The following is an 18,055-nucleotide window of genomic DNA, read 5'->3' as shown; positions in this document are numbered from 1 at the left end:
ACGGCAATAACATATATTTATAAACATAATGTAATTTCGGTGCTGAAATGCTCCCAACGTCCTATGGGCGGGAGCAACAGGCTGCATTTAAGGTAAACTCAAGTTGCTATATGAAATAAAATATTCAATGAACCAAATAAGTTTGCAAGTGGTTGAATTTAGTGAGACAAGGTCAGTTTCTCTATTGTCTTAGAAAAATGCCTACTTTACAGTAGGCAATGCTGAGTTGCAGGAATGAGGGACCAAAACGCTTGGGTCTAACAATGGCCCATTTACAAACCACTTCAGACATGGCAATGATGTCATTTATGCTTAATTCGTCTAAAACTGACCGTACTGTACTTCTAACATTCTATAAAAATCTCTTCTAAAATAGGTATAAAGATGCATAACACAAAACACACCAACAAAATATTTATAATCCATATATAAATTTTTATAGAACTTTTAAATTTCTACGAAACTTGTCAAAAAGAGCTGCAGGAAAGACGACGAGAATTGGGCTCTTAGAGTTGCAGCAGATCTGGAAACAGCTGCTGTCCATGGCCGGCAAAGGGAAGTCTGGCAACGGATAAAAACACTGTCCGGTAAGAAGAATCGAAAATCAACTGCTGTAAGAGACAAATCCGGGAAGTTGATTGCTGATCCCTCTGCTCAGAGAGAGAGATGGGGAGAACATTTTTCGGAGCTATTAAACCCTCCTCCCACGAATGCGGATCTGTCTGACCTGGACCATCTTGAAGTGGTTCCATGCTTTTCTTATCTTGGTGATGGTGATGGTCCCCCCACTAGACTTGAGATTTTAAACTGTCTCAAAAAATTGAAGAACCACAAAAGTGCTGGGATTAACGAAATCTCTAATGAGCAGTTAAAGTATGGGGCAAGTGGTCTTGTGGATAGGATGGAGAAATTGTTCTCTAAAGTTTGGAATTCAGAAGCAGTGCCTGACGACTGGTTGAAAGGCATCGTGATAATTGTACCAAAGAAGAGTGATACCTCTCATTGCTCCAATAATAGGGGGATCACTTTAAGATCTACAGCATCGAAACTGTATCAAATCATCATTTTACAACGCATGAGTGACGGTTTAGAAAGTTTGCTACGAGACAATCAGTGTGGGTTCAGAAAGAACATATCATGCATTGATCAGATTTATTCACTCCGCACTATTATACATAACTGCATTGAATATAATCTCCCCCTGTATGTAAATTTTGTGGACTTCAAGGCAGCTTTTGATTCTATCGACAGGAATTATATTTGGAAAGCTTTCAGTCATTATGGCCTGCCATGTAAATACATTCGAATAATACAGGCATTCTTTAATGGAACTGTCAGTGCTGTTAGACACAATGGTGAACTATCAGAATGGTTTGAAGTAAGTTCAGGCAGTGGCCAAGGAGACATTCAGGGTCCCCCACTTTTTAATGTCTGCCTCAATGTGGCTGCTGAGAGAACAGAAAGCAACAAAGTGGTGTCCCACGGAGCGGTTCTTCAAAGATCTATCAGTCCGCTTGTTGATGATATCACTGTGTTAGATACAGACTATGCAGATGACATGGCTGTAATGGATAACAGCGAGGAAGGTCTTCAAGAAACAACTGACCTTTTGTGTATGTATGGTGCCCAGGGAGGTCTCAGAATCAATGGTAAAAAGACTGAGGCTATGGTCATTGGTAAAGCAACCTCTCAACGGCCATACACGAAAGAAGCCACAGTGAACATCACTGTTGAAGACACGCCAGTGCAGCAAGTTAGTGACTTTACGTACTTAGGTACAATTATTTCCAGCGACGGTACTATCGACCGTGAGCTGTCAGCTAGGATTCAGAAAGCTTCCGGAGCCTTCAATCAACTGAGTAATATATGGAAAAACCGCAACATCCAGTCTTATACAAAGATCAGGATTTATAAGGCAGCGGTTTTGACAATATTGTTATATGGTAGTGAGGTTTGGAACACAACCAAAAAGCAGCTACATCGCTTTGAGGTGTTCCATCAGCGTTGCTTGAGGAGAATACTAAGGATAAGATGGCTCGATCGGGTTAGAAACACTGAAGTGCTGGAGCGTGCAAAGATAAATCCAGTAGAGACGTTCATAGGAGCAAACCGCCTGCGTTGGTTTGGCCATGTCACCAGAATGCCAGACACTAGGCTTCCTAAGTACCTGCTTAACTGGACCCCTGCGCATGGGAGAAGATCTAGGGGCCGTCCAAGAAAGAACTGGATGAAATGTTTGCTGGAAGATGCTGCAGCGTTTACAGGAAACACTGACATAGACCTAGAAGGAGCGAGCGAGATGGCTAGTGACCGAAAACTTTGGAGGGAGATGATACGTCACAAACGGGAGTTCATTGGTGCAGGCCACTCGAATGATTGAGGAGACCTAATCAAGTAAGTAAGTAAGCAAGTAAGTATGAAACTAATAAAACTATATATATTCATTTTGCACCCATAGAGAAAGATGTGATCACAGAGGAAGTTTCGGTATTATGTTTATGACAAGGTATGGGGCTGCTGCAAGTTATATTTTGCTAAGATAATACAGCTTTTGCAAGCTTAAGTAATCTTAAGTAATCTTATCTAAGTAAGGTCAATTTTAAAGTTTTTGAATTTTGTCGAACACTGTTAATTAAGGCCAAGTTCCAGTCATTTGGTTCTCCTTACTTTTGAGTGTGAGCGATGGTTATTTTTATAGATGATTTGAGGTGATTGGGCTTACAGGTGAATGTAGTTAGCACGAGATTTTGTCGTACTGTGTTCCATATTTTCCCTGCTCTGTATATGTAGCTGTCTGATGGTTTAGGTGTGAGAATGAGTGTCTCTTTGCCAAGTTTGCCAGATGTTTCAGGATCTAGATCCTGAAAAAAATGCAACGTTCATAACGACAGCTGGGGTTGATAAGGATTAATTCAGGAAACAGAAGTTCTCCAAGCTCAAAATTTGATGAAATCACTTGAAAATGCCTTTAGAGACTATTGAGTTTGGCAAATCTCCATCCATATTTTGATTTTATTTTGCGCCACATGTTATATTGTATGTAAATTTTGAAAAGATTTTCATGGGACAAAAGTGTCCAATACTCTTACAGCAGGAGCTCAGAGTAGATGAACCAGTATAATCCCAAATCAAACTCTAACTTAAAATCTAATAACGGGTGATGAATAAAAAATGGGACTACATGTTTTTTAGCCCTCAGATTCCACCTGAACAAAATTTTGATATTTTACCACAACCACCAGTTATACTCTGAACGATACTCGAACAGTTTCCGCCCCCATTTGATCAAATTGGTTGATCTTTGTCCCCGATAATGGTCTCGAACTAGGGGAGGGGTCCTATAAAAGTTTTACAGTAAAGCACTGTTCACAGAAGTCGCCTCACAGGTAGTTAAAGCTTCCATACCAAAAAATATTTAGCAGAGAGTATGCCGAATTTTATGCTTAAGACGAGGGTTCAACACCCATCAGCGTAGCTAAAACCAGTAAGAAGATATTTGAGCTCAAAACCACCTGAGGGGTAAAATTTTACCGTGTGAAAGATAGAGGCTAGGTCAACTATAGGCTTTAGCATGGTCTATAATGGTACCACGTAAAAATCAAAGTGCTTGGAGCCTTGCCTGGTGTTGTTCCTACAAGAAAATATCCCCAAAGGGTGGAAGGTGGTTCGTTAGGAGGGGGCTAGATTGTATTTGTCTATGAAAACCACATCTTTATTTGCCATAGGGTTAATTTCGTCCCAAAAGTGATCGACCAAAGTAAATTTTGACAATCTCAACCCATAGAGGACTTCTTTAGTATCCTGGCAACACATGTACATGCCCGGAATATGGCTAACAAGCATACATGGGCCCTAGGGCACAAAAGAAGAGACTGCGCCAACACGATTTTAGGCCCAACTGTACAGACGAATTTTTGAGCTTGAAGAAAGAAGCCCTCCTGAACCAATCAAAATGGGCTCATGGGCGCTTGTCATTGACCATACTTGTTCAAAATTGCCCGCTTTACAACGCTGTTTCATTGGTTTGAACCTAAAATAGTTTTATCGGCACTAAAAAGACCCTTGAAAAAAGTCCCATTTTTTAGTCATCACCCGTTAAACACGTTATCAAAAATAGGTCCAAGCTTGTTCTGTGCGGCAGAAATTATGCATTTTCATCAAATTTTGGTGCCTTTTTAGTGTGTCACCAGAATATTTTCAGACATTACGTTCGCGTTTTACAAGAAATCTGGTGATACTGATATTGTGATCGCTTGCAGTTGAAATTCCCAGACACAAATTAAAATGCTGAAGTTGCCATGTCGGCTTAACAGAAGTGGTACTAATTGGTAACGCCTGAAAATGTCATTTTATACTTCACCGTGTGCAATACGCATCATGAATTCTAAATGAACTCTAAATTGTCCGATATTCGATTCGGCAATTAATATTGCGAGAGGTTCTTTAATTTACCTTTAATTTGCAACTTGTTAGAATCAGGAGTATTTCATAACGTATAGGTGTCTCGATTGAAGCGTTGATTGAAAGATCGGTTTAAAGAAAGGTATAGATATATTATTTTGTTGAAAGGGTCTGTGGACCCAGCATCCGTACTGCCACGTGGAAGTTCACCAATGAGCCTCACATCAAAACAATGACATTATTAATTCTTCTTTTCAACCCATTTTTCTCCAGACTACTTAATCGACTGATGAAGACACATGCAGGACGTCCTGTAGGGCGATTATTTGTCTATTCGTATATTACTTCATTCAGATGGTTCCAATATGATTTGCACATATATAGATGTAACATAGCCAATATGATTATTGTTGCCATGGGATTGCCGGTAGCAAATCCCCATTCATCAGTATCGCAGCCCGCTAATTTTACTGCCTTTAACTTTAAGGGGGTATACACCAAAACTGTCAAAAACTGTCCAACCCAAATGCAGACCTCATAGGAAGTTTAGTAACTATAACCATCTAGCGCACCGTTTCCACACAAAAAAAAATTGTTTTTGAGGATTCCCATTTTTGTTATCGAGCATTTCCTGGTTAAAGTACATTTTTCGGAAAAGCACAATTTGTTTTGTTATAAGTCAATCATTTCTTGTTATATCGAGCTGAAATGTTGCACGAAGTTTATTCATATCTTGTTCTGAACTTCCTATGAGGTCATTTGGGCTGGACATTTTTGGTGTATGCTCCCTTAATATGCACACGAGTTTCAACTTTTTAGCCTAAATGTCACAATCTTTAATTGAGCAATGTCGATAAACATGGTGACTCAAACCTTTTGGCTCTCACGTTTGGGTTAAAAACTGCGTCACTAAAAATCAATTTGTTTACAATAGACTACTGTTATTATATCAATTGTTGATTGACTCTACCAGGGATAATAGTACACTTTTTTTAATTCTTCCAATTACCTTATAAGAGATTGCTGCCCCAAGTCTTGCGATATTGTTGTGGCAATCCGAACTTACAAGAATCATGATTACTTAGAAGTAGGCTCCGTAGTCCGTACCACATTACCGTGGGCCACTGCAGTACCCCTGAATTGTTGTATATTGCTGCAATTTTGCTGGCAGGCAGCAGGCTCACTTGATAGATTAGCCCACCTGTGACCTGACACTTCTAATGAATATACCACTATCAGTATGACCAGTATATTATTAATACGGTACTATTCCTAGTAACAATACATAGTCGTATTAACTCTTAGCCAATAGCTATTCAGAAGAAAGGAGATTTTTATATTATATATATTATATATCGTTGCATTCTTTTGCGGATGCCTGTACCCGAGAGTTTGATTCAAGAGAATAAACTAATCCAATCTTGTTACCTTTTCTTTTCATCATATTGTAGCTTATTAATTATTAATATCATTTGTTCGTCTTTCTTATCACCCATTGCAATAGATAGGATCTTCCACTTACTTTGTTAATAACTTCGTAGATAACGCTCGATATTAATAAATAGGATCTTCCACTTAATTTGTCAATAACTTCGTAGAAAGCGCATGATTGCAATAAATAGGATCTTCTAATAACTTTGTCAATAACTTCGTAGATAACGCATGATATTATTTGCTTAACGGGTGATACTCGTAAAATATCTGTTCCATATATTGGACCGTCCAACTCGGCGCGCGTCCTGGTAGGTTGTAAACCTACAATTATTTGCATGCCTATTGCAAGGTATTATATGCTATATTATATGCTAAAAGTAAGTAACTATTTCTATGTTGATACGTCTCAGGTTAGATGGTTAATAGCGACAAGTAGACAAGATGGGCATCGCAGGGCACCATTGGACGACGGACTTTTAGTTGTGAGGCCACTAGGATTGGTTGTCCCGAGCAGCTTATAGCCTTCAAAGAGCTCTTTATCTTCCTCACCAAGGTTGATCATGGCATCAATCCGTTAAATTTATCGCAGTATGATCATATTAAGATGGTCAAAGTGTGGATTCTGGTGTGAACGTGACGCATACATATTTATACGTAGCAATGATTTTGGGGTTTGATCAATTCTTCAGTATCTATAATTTCTCTGGTTTGGGTGCAGGTTATCTCTAGGGCTGTATCATTAATACAGTAGATGATACGGTTATCCTTCTTGAGAAGCTTCAGTTAAAGAGAGTGGCATTTTAAATACTTCGATCGTGTAATCGGTGTTACAACCCCTGCTCAATTCTTTGATCAACCGTAATCATTTGAAACCCTCCTCGACTGATTATACCTAACTCCCTGGACACACAAACTTGTGGAGACTCGGGTATGATTAAAACCATCCCGGCATCCAGATGTAGTGATTGTAACTAAAACTCTCATTAATAACCATAAAAGATTAAAAGAAGTAGTTATAACTAGCGTTAGTTACAATCATTACACAGAAAGTGAAGTGGATTAATATGATTTAAAGCTTTGAAAGTCTTTTAAACCTTAGAAGTTCATAATTAATACCACTTGACATATCATATAACTGTCTAATTATTTTAACAGGAAACAAAATAGACTCGCTAAGTAGTACCAGCCCTTTATAATTATAGTTATACAGTTCCAGCTAGTTGAAAATTTCAAGAGCCGAGCTTTGTTCAATGTTCTTGTTTCGTCATGGATCTAAAGTCTAAACTTTATAAAATTCAAATGATGTAGATTGTTAAATCTTTCAATTCTAGCTGCTGCCAAAATGCCATAATATAAATTTACTACAAATTTCATTAAGTTTTAAGACTAAGAGAACGTTCTTTATACCCTGATTTCTGTCGTCTAAAGTTCATTCCACGGTTTACAGATTATTAATAAACTCTCACCTGGTTAGTTATAATTGGGCAAGCATGATTATTCCATCCAATGAAACCTGTTTCTACCGTTCAACTTTCAAGTAACTATAAATCATTTGCACCAGACTTCATGTAACTAGTGAAGTAGTGAGTGGTAAGCCTCAAGAGTCTCCTTATATAGTAGCTTGATTTAGATTGGGCGCAATTGTTCCATCAGCCACCGAAATGTCAACTATTTTCATTTAGTTTTTAACAGTTATTTGCCTTGTTCTATAGACCAAAACGATAACTGCTTAACCGAGGCTGTTTCTGATACGCTGTCTACTAACTTCTGCGTGAAACCTATATATTTATGCTTTAAACTTTATAAAGGTTTTTTGGTAGAAACATCGCATGAATTTATCAAAGATATGAGATCAAGGCGGGTCTTCATATAAGATCAGCGGCCGTCTTAATAGGTTAAGGAATAAGGATGACATTTCTCTAAGTCACAGACTGAGGGGTACTATGCTAAGCTGATATAATAATATTAAAATATAATAAGAGTCTATTATCTGTAGCATCTTGGCAAATTGGTAGGTGACCTAGGTGAATGTAAAACATTTCTAGACCTGCACGGGGTTCTTTTAAGCGGGATGATGTAACAGTTGAGCAAGTCATAGTCGTACCAATGTTTAATTTTTGCCATTTGTTTTCATTACTGTAGTTTAATGACGATAATGATAGATCATAATATATATTTTGGGTTAATGATCATATTCTATTAAAACATTATAAGCGATGATATAATATTATCGACTATGAAATCGATCGCATATTACGTAGAGGGGACAGGAGGGAAAAGCCTGCGCCGAAAACTGGTTTACGTAATATGTGAACGGTCTCTAGACATGACTGTAAATAATTATCCATATTTAATCTTCGCACATAAAAAGCACATACATTTATAATGTCAATGAATTGCGTAATTCACTCTTCTGCAGTTTTATATCGTGATTTCATGCAATTCATAGTTCATACAGTCGACTCCAATAACTTTATAATTTAACTAAATATATACTTATAGTGCTCATTTATCTCCTCAAGATATTAAGTTAAAATTATTTTGTGGACAGATCAAATAAACTATGGTCAGCCCTCTTTCAGGCAGTATCACTATGCACTTAGCTTATCGATTTTGCAATAATGGGTGTATCAGCGATGCAACTATATTGTGTGTGAGATTAATATATTAAACTTGGCGATGGTCTTGTAATTGTATCTTTTCACGGTTTGTCGGTACACGCACCATTGTTCTGCGGTACACGTACCCTACATTAACATGTACCCTACTTCAACATATACTCTATTTCGACAAACCCTAACGTTCGACTCTCTCAAAGTAAAATTACATGATACGTTCGAAATTTAATGGTGGAAAATTACAGTTGTTTGTCCCCGACATATAACGCTACTACTATTGAGATTATAATTTGTGATTTTCATATGCATTCCGAGTATTTAGTGGTAAAAAGCAAAAAGGAACTCGAATAGTCTCTCAGCCATTATCTCATTTATCTGAGCATAAGGCTCTGTTATAGGCTGCACTAGGCATCGGGCTCTGTTATAGGCTGCACGAACCTTTTGAAGTCGAGTAGTTCCTTAAATATTATGATTTATGAAGATTTACCTGACCAGTGACTACTACTAGATTCGAGACATACTTTGCTCGTTTATTTGATTTGTCTCAGAAATTGTGGCCATTTAAACAGTTAAAGTCCCAACATTCTTTTTGCACCAGTACCCTGCATATCCTGAGAATAGAGCTTCTCCAGAATAGAGCTTATGTGACAAATCGAATAAGTATGTCTTTAAACCATTTGTCTCAGAAATTGTGGCCATTTAAACAGTTGTTAAAATCCCAATATTCTTTTTGTACCACCCTGCATTAGGGTGGTTCAAATTATCATTAGTTGTTCAAATAATTAGAGATCATATCTTATTAGTTGCTCTATAGGGTCAGGAACAACCAAACAATTTTTTTGACTCTAACATGTCGGATAATATTGACTCTGGCCACGCCCTTATTTTTTACCAATTTTTAACAGGTAAAATTCTCTAAATCGTCAATTTAGTCATGAAGGAGTGTGATCTGACAAATCGAATAAGTATGTCTTTAAACCATTTGTCTCAGAAATTGTGGCCATTTAAACAGTTAAAGTCCCAACATTCTTTTTGCACCACCCTGCGGCCTGCATATCCTGAAAATAGAGCTAAAAACGTTATACCACCGTTATATGTACCATTACCATACTCACGCAAAGAACACTTTCTGTCGCAGTTTATAAAAAACAATTTCGAGCATTTCATTTCTTTTAAGGGTCATCTCAAAATTATAAACTGACAGAAACTTTCTTCTGGAAAATTGTAGAAGGGTTGAGGCGGTTGAGGCATGACCTAGTTAAAATGCCATTACTTTATTTCAGATAAATATTCTTTCATTCCTATGACCCCACGCAAGTACAACACGTACACTTGTTTCCTTCGACTAATTAATTATGCGATACGATCAGGCTGTGAGGCTGTTGCATGGTCTTATATTAAGTCTAGAGAACGATGAACATTCTAGTCATTTCCGAGACAGCATAAAACTCCCGTTTCGGCTATTGTATTATATGCTTGTCATAGAAAACTGACACTTGTGCTACTATAGCTGTACTACTCATGATCGGTCATCGCGTGGATTTTGCGCAATATGGTGCAGGATTTGTGCTGCTTTGTTGAGTTTTTGATTAATACCAAAAATAACAGTAAATGTGCTTTACTGCAAAAGCTTTTCAGATGTTCATGGAAAGTAAACTTTTATATCAAATATGTCAGTATATAATATCCTTTAATTTGCCCTAATCTATCGTCCCCAGTAGGTATTAAGGTATGGCAGGTGACGGGATACACCACCACATTGGCACAGAGATTGTAAGGCACTCCGACCACTTCCACCTCCCTCATAACCTCACCAACCTCACCTCCTCAGATTACTTCTCACCTCTGGAATTCCCTGACAAGGTCATGGGCCTTCTCTCCCTGACATGCCTTCTAGTTGGCACTCCTCTCAATATCATAGCTGTTTCCTACTTCCGACGCCAGAAACCCAGCGCTTCCTCCGCCGTCTACATCGCCATCGCGCTCACCGACGCCTGGATCAGTTTAAACGGCTACCCCTACTTCATTCTCATGCTCAACAAACGGAAACCAACCCTCTTCGCTAACTATAACTTTATGCAGTTCTGGGGTATATCCTGGGAACCTTTTCCATACTTCTCTGTCTATCTAGTGCTGGTTATCAGCATTATGAGAACTTTGAAGGTTGCCCGGCCACTGGTGGTCATCAAGAGACGGGTAGCCTGTGCGGTGATACTGGCGTATGCAGTGTTCCTGGTGGGCCGGTACCTCATTGGGTTCCTCATGTTTGGACGGTACAACATGGACATATTCGACACATACCCCTACATGAAGATAAATAACGCTGTCTATGAAGTTATAGATTTCTATCTGGCTTTAATCTGCATAGCGTTCCCCATAATCCCGATAATAATATCAGCTGTTATCTGTATCGTAACCCTACAGCTGAAACAGTCAACTAAGACCTCCTGTCAATCAGCCAACAAGAAGAGAGCTAAAGCTACCGTAACCGTCTTGGTATTCACTTTAGTGTACATTCTCTGTAATATCCCCGTGTTTTTGTGTATCGGACGCTATGCTGTTCTCACTATGTTCCATGTGGACCTGATGAGCGGACCTAACCTGTTCCTGGTAAGATATTTCTGGCCCATGACCTACATTTCACTAGTCCAACTCAACTCCCTGCTGAACCCCTTCGTGTATCTGTGTAGGATGGACGATTTCAGGCTAACCAGACGAGGCGTTCTTTCTTTTAGTGTGGCCCAACAAAACATCCTGTCCTCAGCTGTACAAGAGGTGGTGTTCCGGAGGGGAATAGACAGTTTGAACAATACACCCCGGACTAAAGTAACGGTTCACACGGTTGTTAAAGCCAGCACCAGGGACCCCTCCTCGGATAAGTACCTAGATGTGGTGGAGATCCAGACTTTTACTTCTTCCAGCTACCAGATTCAGAGTGAGACACTTGATAGCTGTGTTCATTCACCAAGAAGTTCTCCGTGAATTCATACGGGTTGTTATTGTGTTGTTATTTTACTTAATTCGTGAATATTATGCGGGTTGTTATTTAATTTATTGTGTATAGGGTGTTTTTATAACGGTGTGAATGACCCGTGAAAACGACCCAGGCTCCTGCCTCCTTGGTTATTTCGACCAGGTATTCATGGGCCCAGTTAGCTGCTTAATGTATTTTTAAAGTAACTGAATTAATTTGCAATTTTTTATTCAATGTTTGGGAAGCATTTTGACATTCGTTCATGCAGACAGCAGACTTGATTTTTTAAATTGACGTTTTGATAATATCCAGTTAATCAAAACTACATGCACAAACAATGCCATTGTTATCTCAACATGATGAAAATTATAAGCATATGTCAGAAATTTAACTCGCTGTCAATTTGTTATTTCCGTTATGTGGATTAGATGTTATGAAATTTACTGAAAGAGAGGTTTAATTTTGAGACAAGCGATCAAATTTAGAATATTATAGGCTTCACTGCATGATTGAAGTATTCTGGGATTTTAAACAAATTGACTGCTCGATCGAGGAGCATATCGGACGGGATATATACTCCCAAAATAACATCATCTCTTCTTAGACAAGGCCATTATCGCCTGTTAAAGAGCTATTACAAAACCATTATAGAGTATACAAATGGCCTTAAATGGCTTTAAAAGGCTTTATTTATTAGTTGTGTGTTTGTAATGGCAAGACTTGTTGGCAAACACGTTTAATTTAAAAGTCTCGCCATATCAAGGTCATTTTACACCATATAGGCTGTAATACCAGCTATTACCACAGTGGTATTGGGAATCAATGCTAGACATTTACATATATCTCAATAATAATAACAAGATCTCCAGTTACGAACAAATAAATTTTAAATTACAGAATCGTACGATCTTTGAAACGAAAACTGTACTGGACTGATTTACGAGTTTTACCGGGTGGAATTCACAAGAACCGGAGGTTTTATAGTCCGGTGACCAGACATAGTCTGATTAGTCTGATTAGTTACGCACCATGTTAGTTGACAGTTAGTTCATGTGTTATGGCAATTCATCTTATACTAGGCACAGTATGGCAGATAGTATATCTAATTGCAAGTACCATGCATGTTACACAATAATGGAACCCGATGGTGCAATATAACTGATTTCATCTTTATACTATTTATTAAGGATACAAAAACCTTTCATATCCTACATACTCCTCATATCCTTCATATCCTACATACTCCTCATATCGTTCATATCGTTCATATCGTTCATATCCTTCATATCCTTCATATCCTTCATATCCTTCATATCCTTCATATCCTTCATATCCTTCATATCCTTCATATCCTTCATATCCTTCATATCCTTCATATCCTTCATATCCTTCATATCCTTCATATCCTTCATATCCTTCATATCCTTCATATCCTTCATATCCTTCATATCCTTCATATCCTTCATATCCTTCATATCCTTCATATCCTTCATACTCTACAACATAATATAGAAATCATGCCCATCAAGCTGATCAGACACTGCACGAGTGATCAAGTATAACACTATAACTGTCTATATAACACTATCAAGTATAAACACTATCAATATGTAATTACCACTCAATGTGTAGGTTCACTCACTGTCATACACTATACAGTGGACACCAGATATTACTTACGTCATACCGGGCCCCTATAATCACTTGTCAGTGTTGTGTATGAGCCACATCCTACCTCTTCCAACACAGCTCCTCTACAACACTAGCTCTGATCGGTAGGTTCCCCATTGTCTGGAGCTGACAGTACATTGCTTCTCACTTGCTATAGCCCTTGTTAACCTTGACAAGCCTTGTTGTCGCCTTTGTAATCATAACCTTATTGTTCTCAAGAAATGTTATTCCATCTTTCTGACTCTGCAGCTCTGTCGTTTCTTGATTAATTATAATTTTACCAGCAGTAGAATGGCTTATAAATCAAGAGGCTTGCATATAATGAACATATTGACACGGGCGCAGAGTTGAGTCTGTACGGAACCTAGTAATTTATGCCACTACTGCATTGCTCGAGCACTATTAACGAGAATTATTTGCTCGCTATTGCAACATGGTTACAATGTAACTTTTTACTACAAACTGTTCATAATTCCCGATCTCGATCGCGATTCCTGCTTATTCACAACTTATAAGCCCTATTTTCGCGATGCTCCCGCTTAATACGTCCATTTGCCCTCTATCTGGCTGGATTTACAGTAAATACCTGTCAAAGAGTACAGTCCCTTGTATGTCACTATATATCTCACAGAATATCTCAGCTTGACCACGTGTCCTAATCACGTGACGCCCATTTCCCACCGTCCGGCAGTACTGCACCTCAACTTCACACGAAATAAAATCAGTGTCCGAGAACACAAGATGTGAACAAATGTGCGTAGCATGCAACACCGCTCCACACGGACCACTGTGAAGCGATATCTGCTAGCACGTGACCGTGACCTGACCTCGTCCTGACCTATCCGAGCTGAAATACTAGCGAGCAATATGCGGTCCACAATAATTGAGATGTTTTTAATTTTCTAAAGATTTTCTTGCTGTTTTACTGCGAAACGTGTTGCTTGTTGATCACACCATCTAGTTGATCGCTTTTACAACTCAAACAGTTTTACTGTGCCATATCTTAGAGATTGACATCTTTACGCACAACGACTCATAGAACTAATCAACTATAGAGTATAGACGTAGACTTCTATTTTACTGTGATTTCGAAACGCTTTTATTACCCAAATTTGGACTAGAAGTTAAAATACCCCAAGGAAATTAGCCCTAAAAGTAGCCAAATGAAATAATGTGCCTGTATGTCAGACGTCAGTATGTGTCCATATGGATAGCAACTGACACAAGTGTCAGGTACTAACCATGTCAAAGCGGTTTTAAATGGTCAGGTGAAAATAGTTAAATTGTAAAACAGTTAAACTAAATCTCAAATACCGAATTAGTTGAATTTCAGTCTTTTAAGCTATTCAAGCCCTTCAAAACGGTCTTGACATTAGATTCGATTGGACTGACATGCACATGCGATGAAATCATTATTTCGACATTTTATGTCTGCATGAGTTATAGCCTGGTAGCTGCACAGTTAGATTCGCAGGTAGGAGTTGTTATGCCGGTGCCAATAAGGAAGGAAAGCGAGACGCCTGTACATCGGAACATCGCTAAAATAGCTAAACTAAAAGTAAGTTAGCTACGATCTTGTTCTTTTTAATCATAATTATTAGGTAAACCTGAGAAGTAAATTTGTTTATTTTGTAATAATGGAAATTAAAATGTATTCTCTGGATTATCTCTTGGACATCATAATGATACAGGAATTCAATTTGATTAAGACATTAATATGAAAGGGAAAAAATGAATTGGGTGCGTTTCTCTGTTTTTATTACATATTATGTCACAAAAATATCAATCACCAGCGGTGAAAAAGGGCAAGGTGCTTCATTCATTGTTGAACCTTAAATATTGAATAATCATTCATCACATGAGCTGAGCAGTAGCTGATTAAAATAGAGTGTACTCATATTTTATTGATGATCTAGTTTTAACTTTCTTCTGATGAACTTATTGCGAATGAGTTTAAAACGTATTTTGCAGTGAGTGTGACACATGGCTTACAAACCAGTTCTCGGTAGTAATAATAATAATATAAGGGGTTATTTAAGGGTCTGTCATATCACGTGTTAAACACGAGGGTTCCTTAGTCAGCATCATATCATCAACAATAATACTGAATAAAAGAGTATACTGCTGACAACCAAGATGTAAACCTGAGACTGTGAGATTTAAACTCTTGTTTATTGCTTAAGACCAAGACTAAGAGGAATATGATAACCATACCATTTTCTGAGCTACGTTGAAAATGCTACTTCAAATACAAAGTTTGTTTGAGCAGCTTCTGCACTGGTTCTTTCGCGATCATGCTCGGTGAAAACGTCACAAGTAGTTTTGGCTCACGTCTTCATTTAAAATATGACTGGTATGTCGCATGAATTGATCTGTCATTGCAGAATCGCTTCATTTTCTGCGCATATATGCTGCATTTGTATGTGTTCCTCTGCAAGAAAACGTCAGGTTGCAGGACCAAATAATTAACGACTCTTCGCTGCATCTTAATGGGGCTTCTGGAGCTATGTAATGCTCTCGTAATAATCAATTATGGCTCTTAACCTTTCAATTTCGAGGTTTGAGAATTTATTGAGAACTTCTTGATTACGAACAGCGTATTATCTACTAACCCAGAAATCTTTTACAAAATTCTTTCAGGTAGGATCCCAGGATTTTGGGTTGCAGAAGGAAAAGGGGCCAGGAGTAGGGCAACCCAAACACAACACCTTTGTCGGAGAAGTTTGCCTAAGTGCTGGGGCCTATGTTTCTAGAAGAATGATTAACGAGGTATGACACACGCGGTGCTCTGTCATGTTTTGAACCTTCCACTGAAAGTTGAAATGGTTATATGACCATAAGTCGTCAAACAGAGAGGTTTCCAAAGTGATGACGTCAGACGTTATATTAAAACAATCCTTTATTTAGTACTTAAATAGTATATTAGTACTTGATGCAAATGAAATATCTCTCTGACTCCCCTAAACGCCCAGATCCCGCCCCAAAGTACGGGAGACTGGAGCGACAGAGGAACCACAATCCCGGGTTGGAACGTGGTGGTGTACCCACAACCTGGAGATATAATCGCTTATAACGGGATACCGGCAGTAGTGACCAGTCACAACACTTCCGTCACAGTCGTTGGTAAGGGCAGAGGGCTCGTGTGACAATGACAAACTTAATGACAAACAATTTGTAGCGTGTGACACAATGTGACCAAGATGCTCCAATCTTGCAGACATTGGGCCAATTTTCCACGAAATATTAAAGCCAGTATGGAAAAATTCACATACTATTACTACAGCTGACAGTGAATTAGCATGTATATATACATTAGCATGTATATTGTATGTGTATTTGCGCATGTCCTGGAGGACCTATTTCGAAACGGACAAACAAACACACAAACAGGCAAAGAGCTCGATAGATAATATCAATTATCTTGGGCAGTAGTTCGGTTGGCGATTACCATTAAATCATTGCATTTACGGGCCTCATTTATTGCTAGGCGGTTTCTAAGTTTTAAAGGTTGTTCTATAATGTATAAAAAAATTAAAAAATCTTTTATTTCATAATCTTGTACTACATCGTTTTTCCGATATTGGTTGCATGTTAACTCAAACAGTTTTTAAACAAGAGCTCACCTCCATATACAACAGGTGAGGAGTGGTCTTTCTACTTCATACTTCCAAAAGCTAAATTTAAACCTCAATCCGTGCCGCTGTTTGTTTCGCAGTTTTTTGTTTAAGCTTGTGCGCCCGAACTTATCTTCGTCTGGTCTCATCGCTAGGATTTGGTAATAGTAGTGTAAGAAGTATAGTTCATAGTACACATGCATTATAGCTCCAGTCTTAGCACCAAATCATTTTACCGTAACCGGCGTTTGAACCAAGTCAGTTACGCGTGTTTGTCCGGTCCCCGTACTGAAATCTGATACTGGGGTATAATGCCCAGAGAACCCAGAGGGTTAAAATGGTTAAGGGAGTCAAGGGAGTTAAGATTTTCGCACTATATAGAGCGGAGCAATTCAATTTAGAAGTATCTAGTCTAGTCTTGTTTGTGTGTTGTGTGGAATGGCTCAGAGCATTTCCCGCTATTTCGTTTAAAATTGTTGATTCTTCCCTTATTAAACTATACTAGAAAAAAAAACACGATTTTAATGGCTGACAGTTTGTAGTTTGGTTACTGACCTAAATTTTTGTTTCAGACGGGGTAGTTCGAGAGACAAACTGGGGATTCAGACTAGGTCACGAGAATGCAGTAGTAAGGCGTTTCATGCCCAAGTCGGTTCAAGTCAACATAGTCGGTCCAAAGAGAGTTAGGTTCTCGCAAAGAAGTGGTGAAACTATTACAGCTGGGTGAAAGAAACTTGTTGTAGATTGATAGAGATTAGAGAATGAGGTTTAATTAGCCTCTTAAGTGAAGTGAAGTTAAGCTTAAATGCAGAAAAAGTTAACAAAATACGTTGATGTTTCGGAGACAAATGAAGTTTTGAATTTTGAAGATGAATACATGGACCATTTCAAATACATGAACTACTACGGATACAGGTGTGATTGAAAAGCTGTGGCAAGATTATCTATGAAGGATTTCAGTGAACGTTTTGGACATAATCTGGGTTTTATAATTATTTGTTTTCTAACTATGATCAAACTGGATTCTCAAAACGTTTTCGTTAGTTTTAATAACACTTAAAATTCCTCTGCGATTCATATAGCAGTGTATGTATGAACCGCAGCCTAGCACGAACCACAAATCGAGAAGCATTGTTTTCCAAATTCGAATAATGATGACCCCGGCCCACTGTATGGATCTGAACGTTGATTGAGCTTGATTCGGGATAAGGATCAGACAAGTGAAACCACGTTGGCTTATAATTTATATCTGAACAGCTGCAGTCTGCAGAAGGGGTATCGCTATTTCCTTCAGAATACAGCAAATGTGCGCAATATATATAATAACCATGTAACCATGCGTT

At 38.3% G+C, this 18,055-nt stretch overlaps 1 protein-coding gene across 1 annotated transcript in view; it reads left to right on the top strand.

Moving 5' to 3' along the window:
• Nucleotides 1-17,747, top strand: part of LOC134823331 (uncharacterized) — an 87,279-nt gene extending 69,532 nt beyond the window's left edge. Inside the window, exons 2-5 of the mRNA XM_063834763.1 lie at nt 14,573-14,656; nt 15,739-15,867; nt 16,071-16,221; nt 17,285-17,747. Of these exons, the coding sequence (XP_063690833.1) occupies nt 14,585-14,656; nt 15,739-15,867; nt 16,071-16,221; nt 17,285-17,439 (507 nt within the window). The 5' untranslated portion in view covers nt 14,573-14,584 and the 3' untranslated portion in view covers nt 17,440-17,747. The remainder of the gene's footprint in view (nt 1-14,572; nt 14,657-15,738; nt 15,868-16,070; nt 16,222-17,284) is intronic.
• The last annotated feature ends 308 nt before the right edge of the window (nt 17,748-18,055 follow it).

This window comes from Bolinopsis microptera, chromosome 1 (genome assembly GCF_026151205.1).
Source record: "Bolinopsis microptera isolate Bmic1 chromosome 1, MBARI_Bmic_1.0, whole genome shotgun sequence".
Classification (NCBI taxonomy): domain Eukaryota; kingdom Metazoa; phylum Ctenophora; class Tentaculata; order Lobata; family Bolinopsidae; genus Bolinopsis; species Bolinopsis microptera.
The sequence above is the reverse complement of the archived record's forward strand: the minus strand, read 5'-3'. Positions and strand labels throughout refer to the sequence as shown.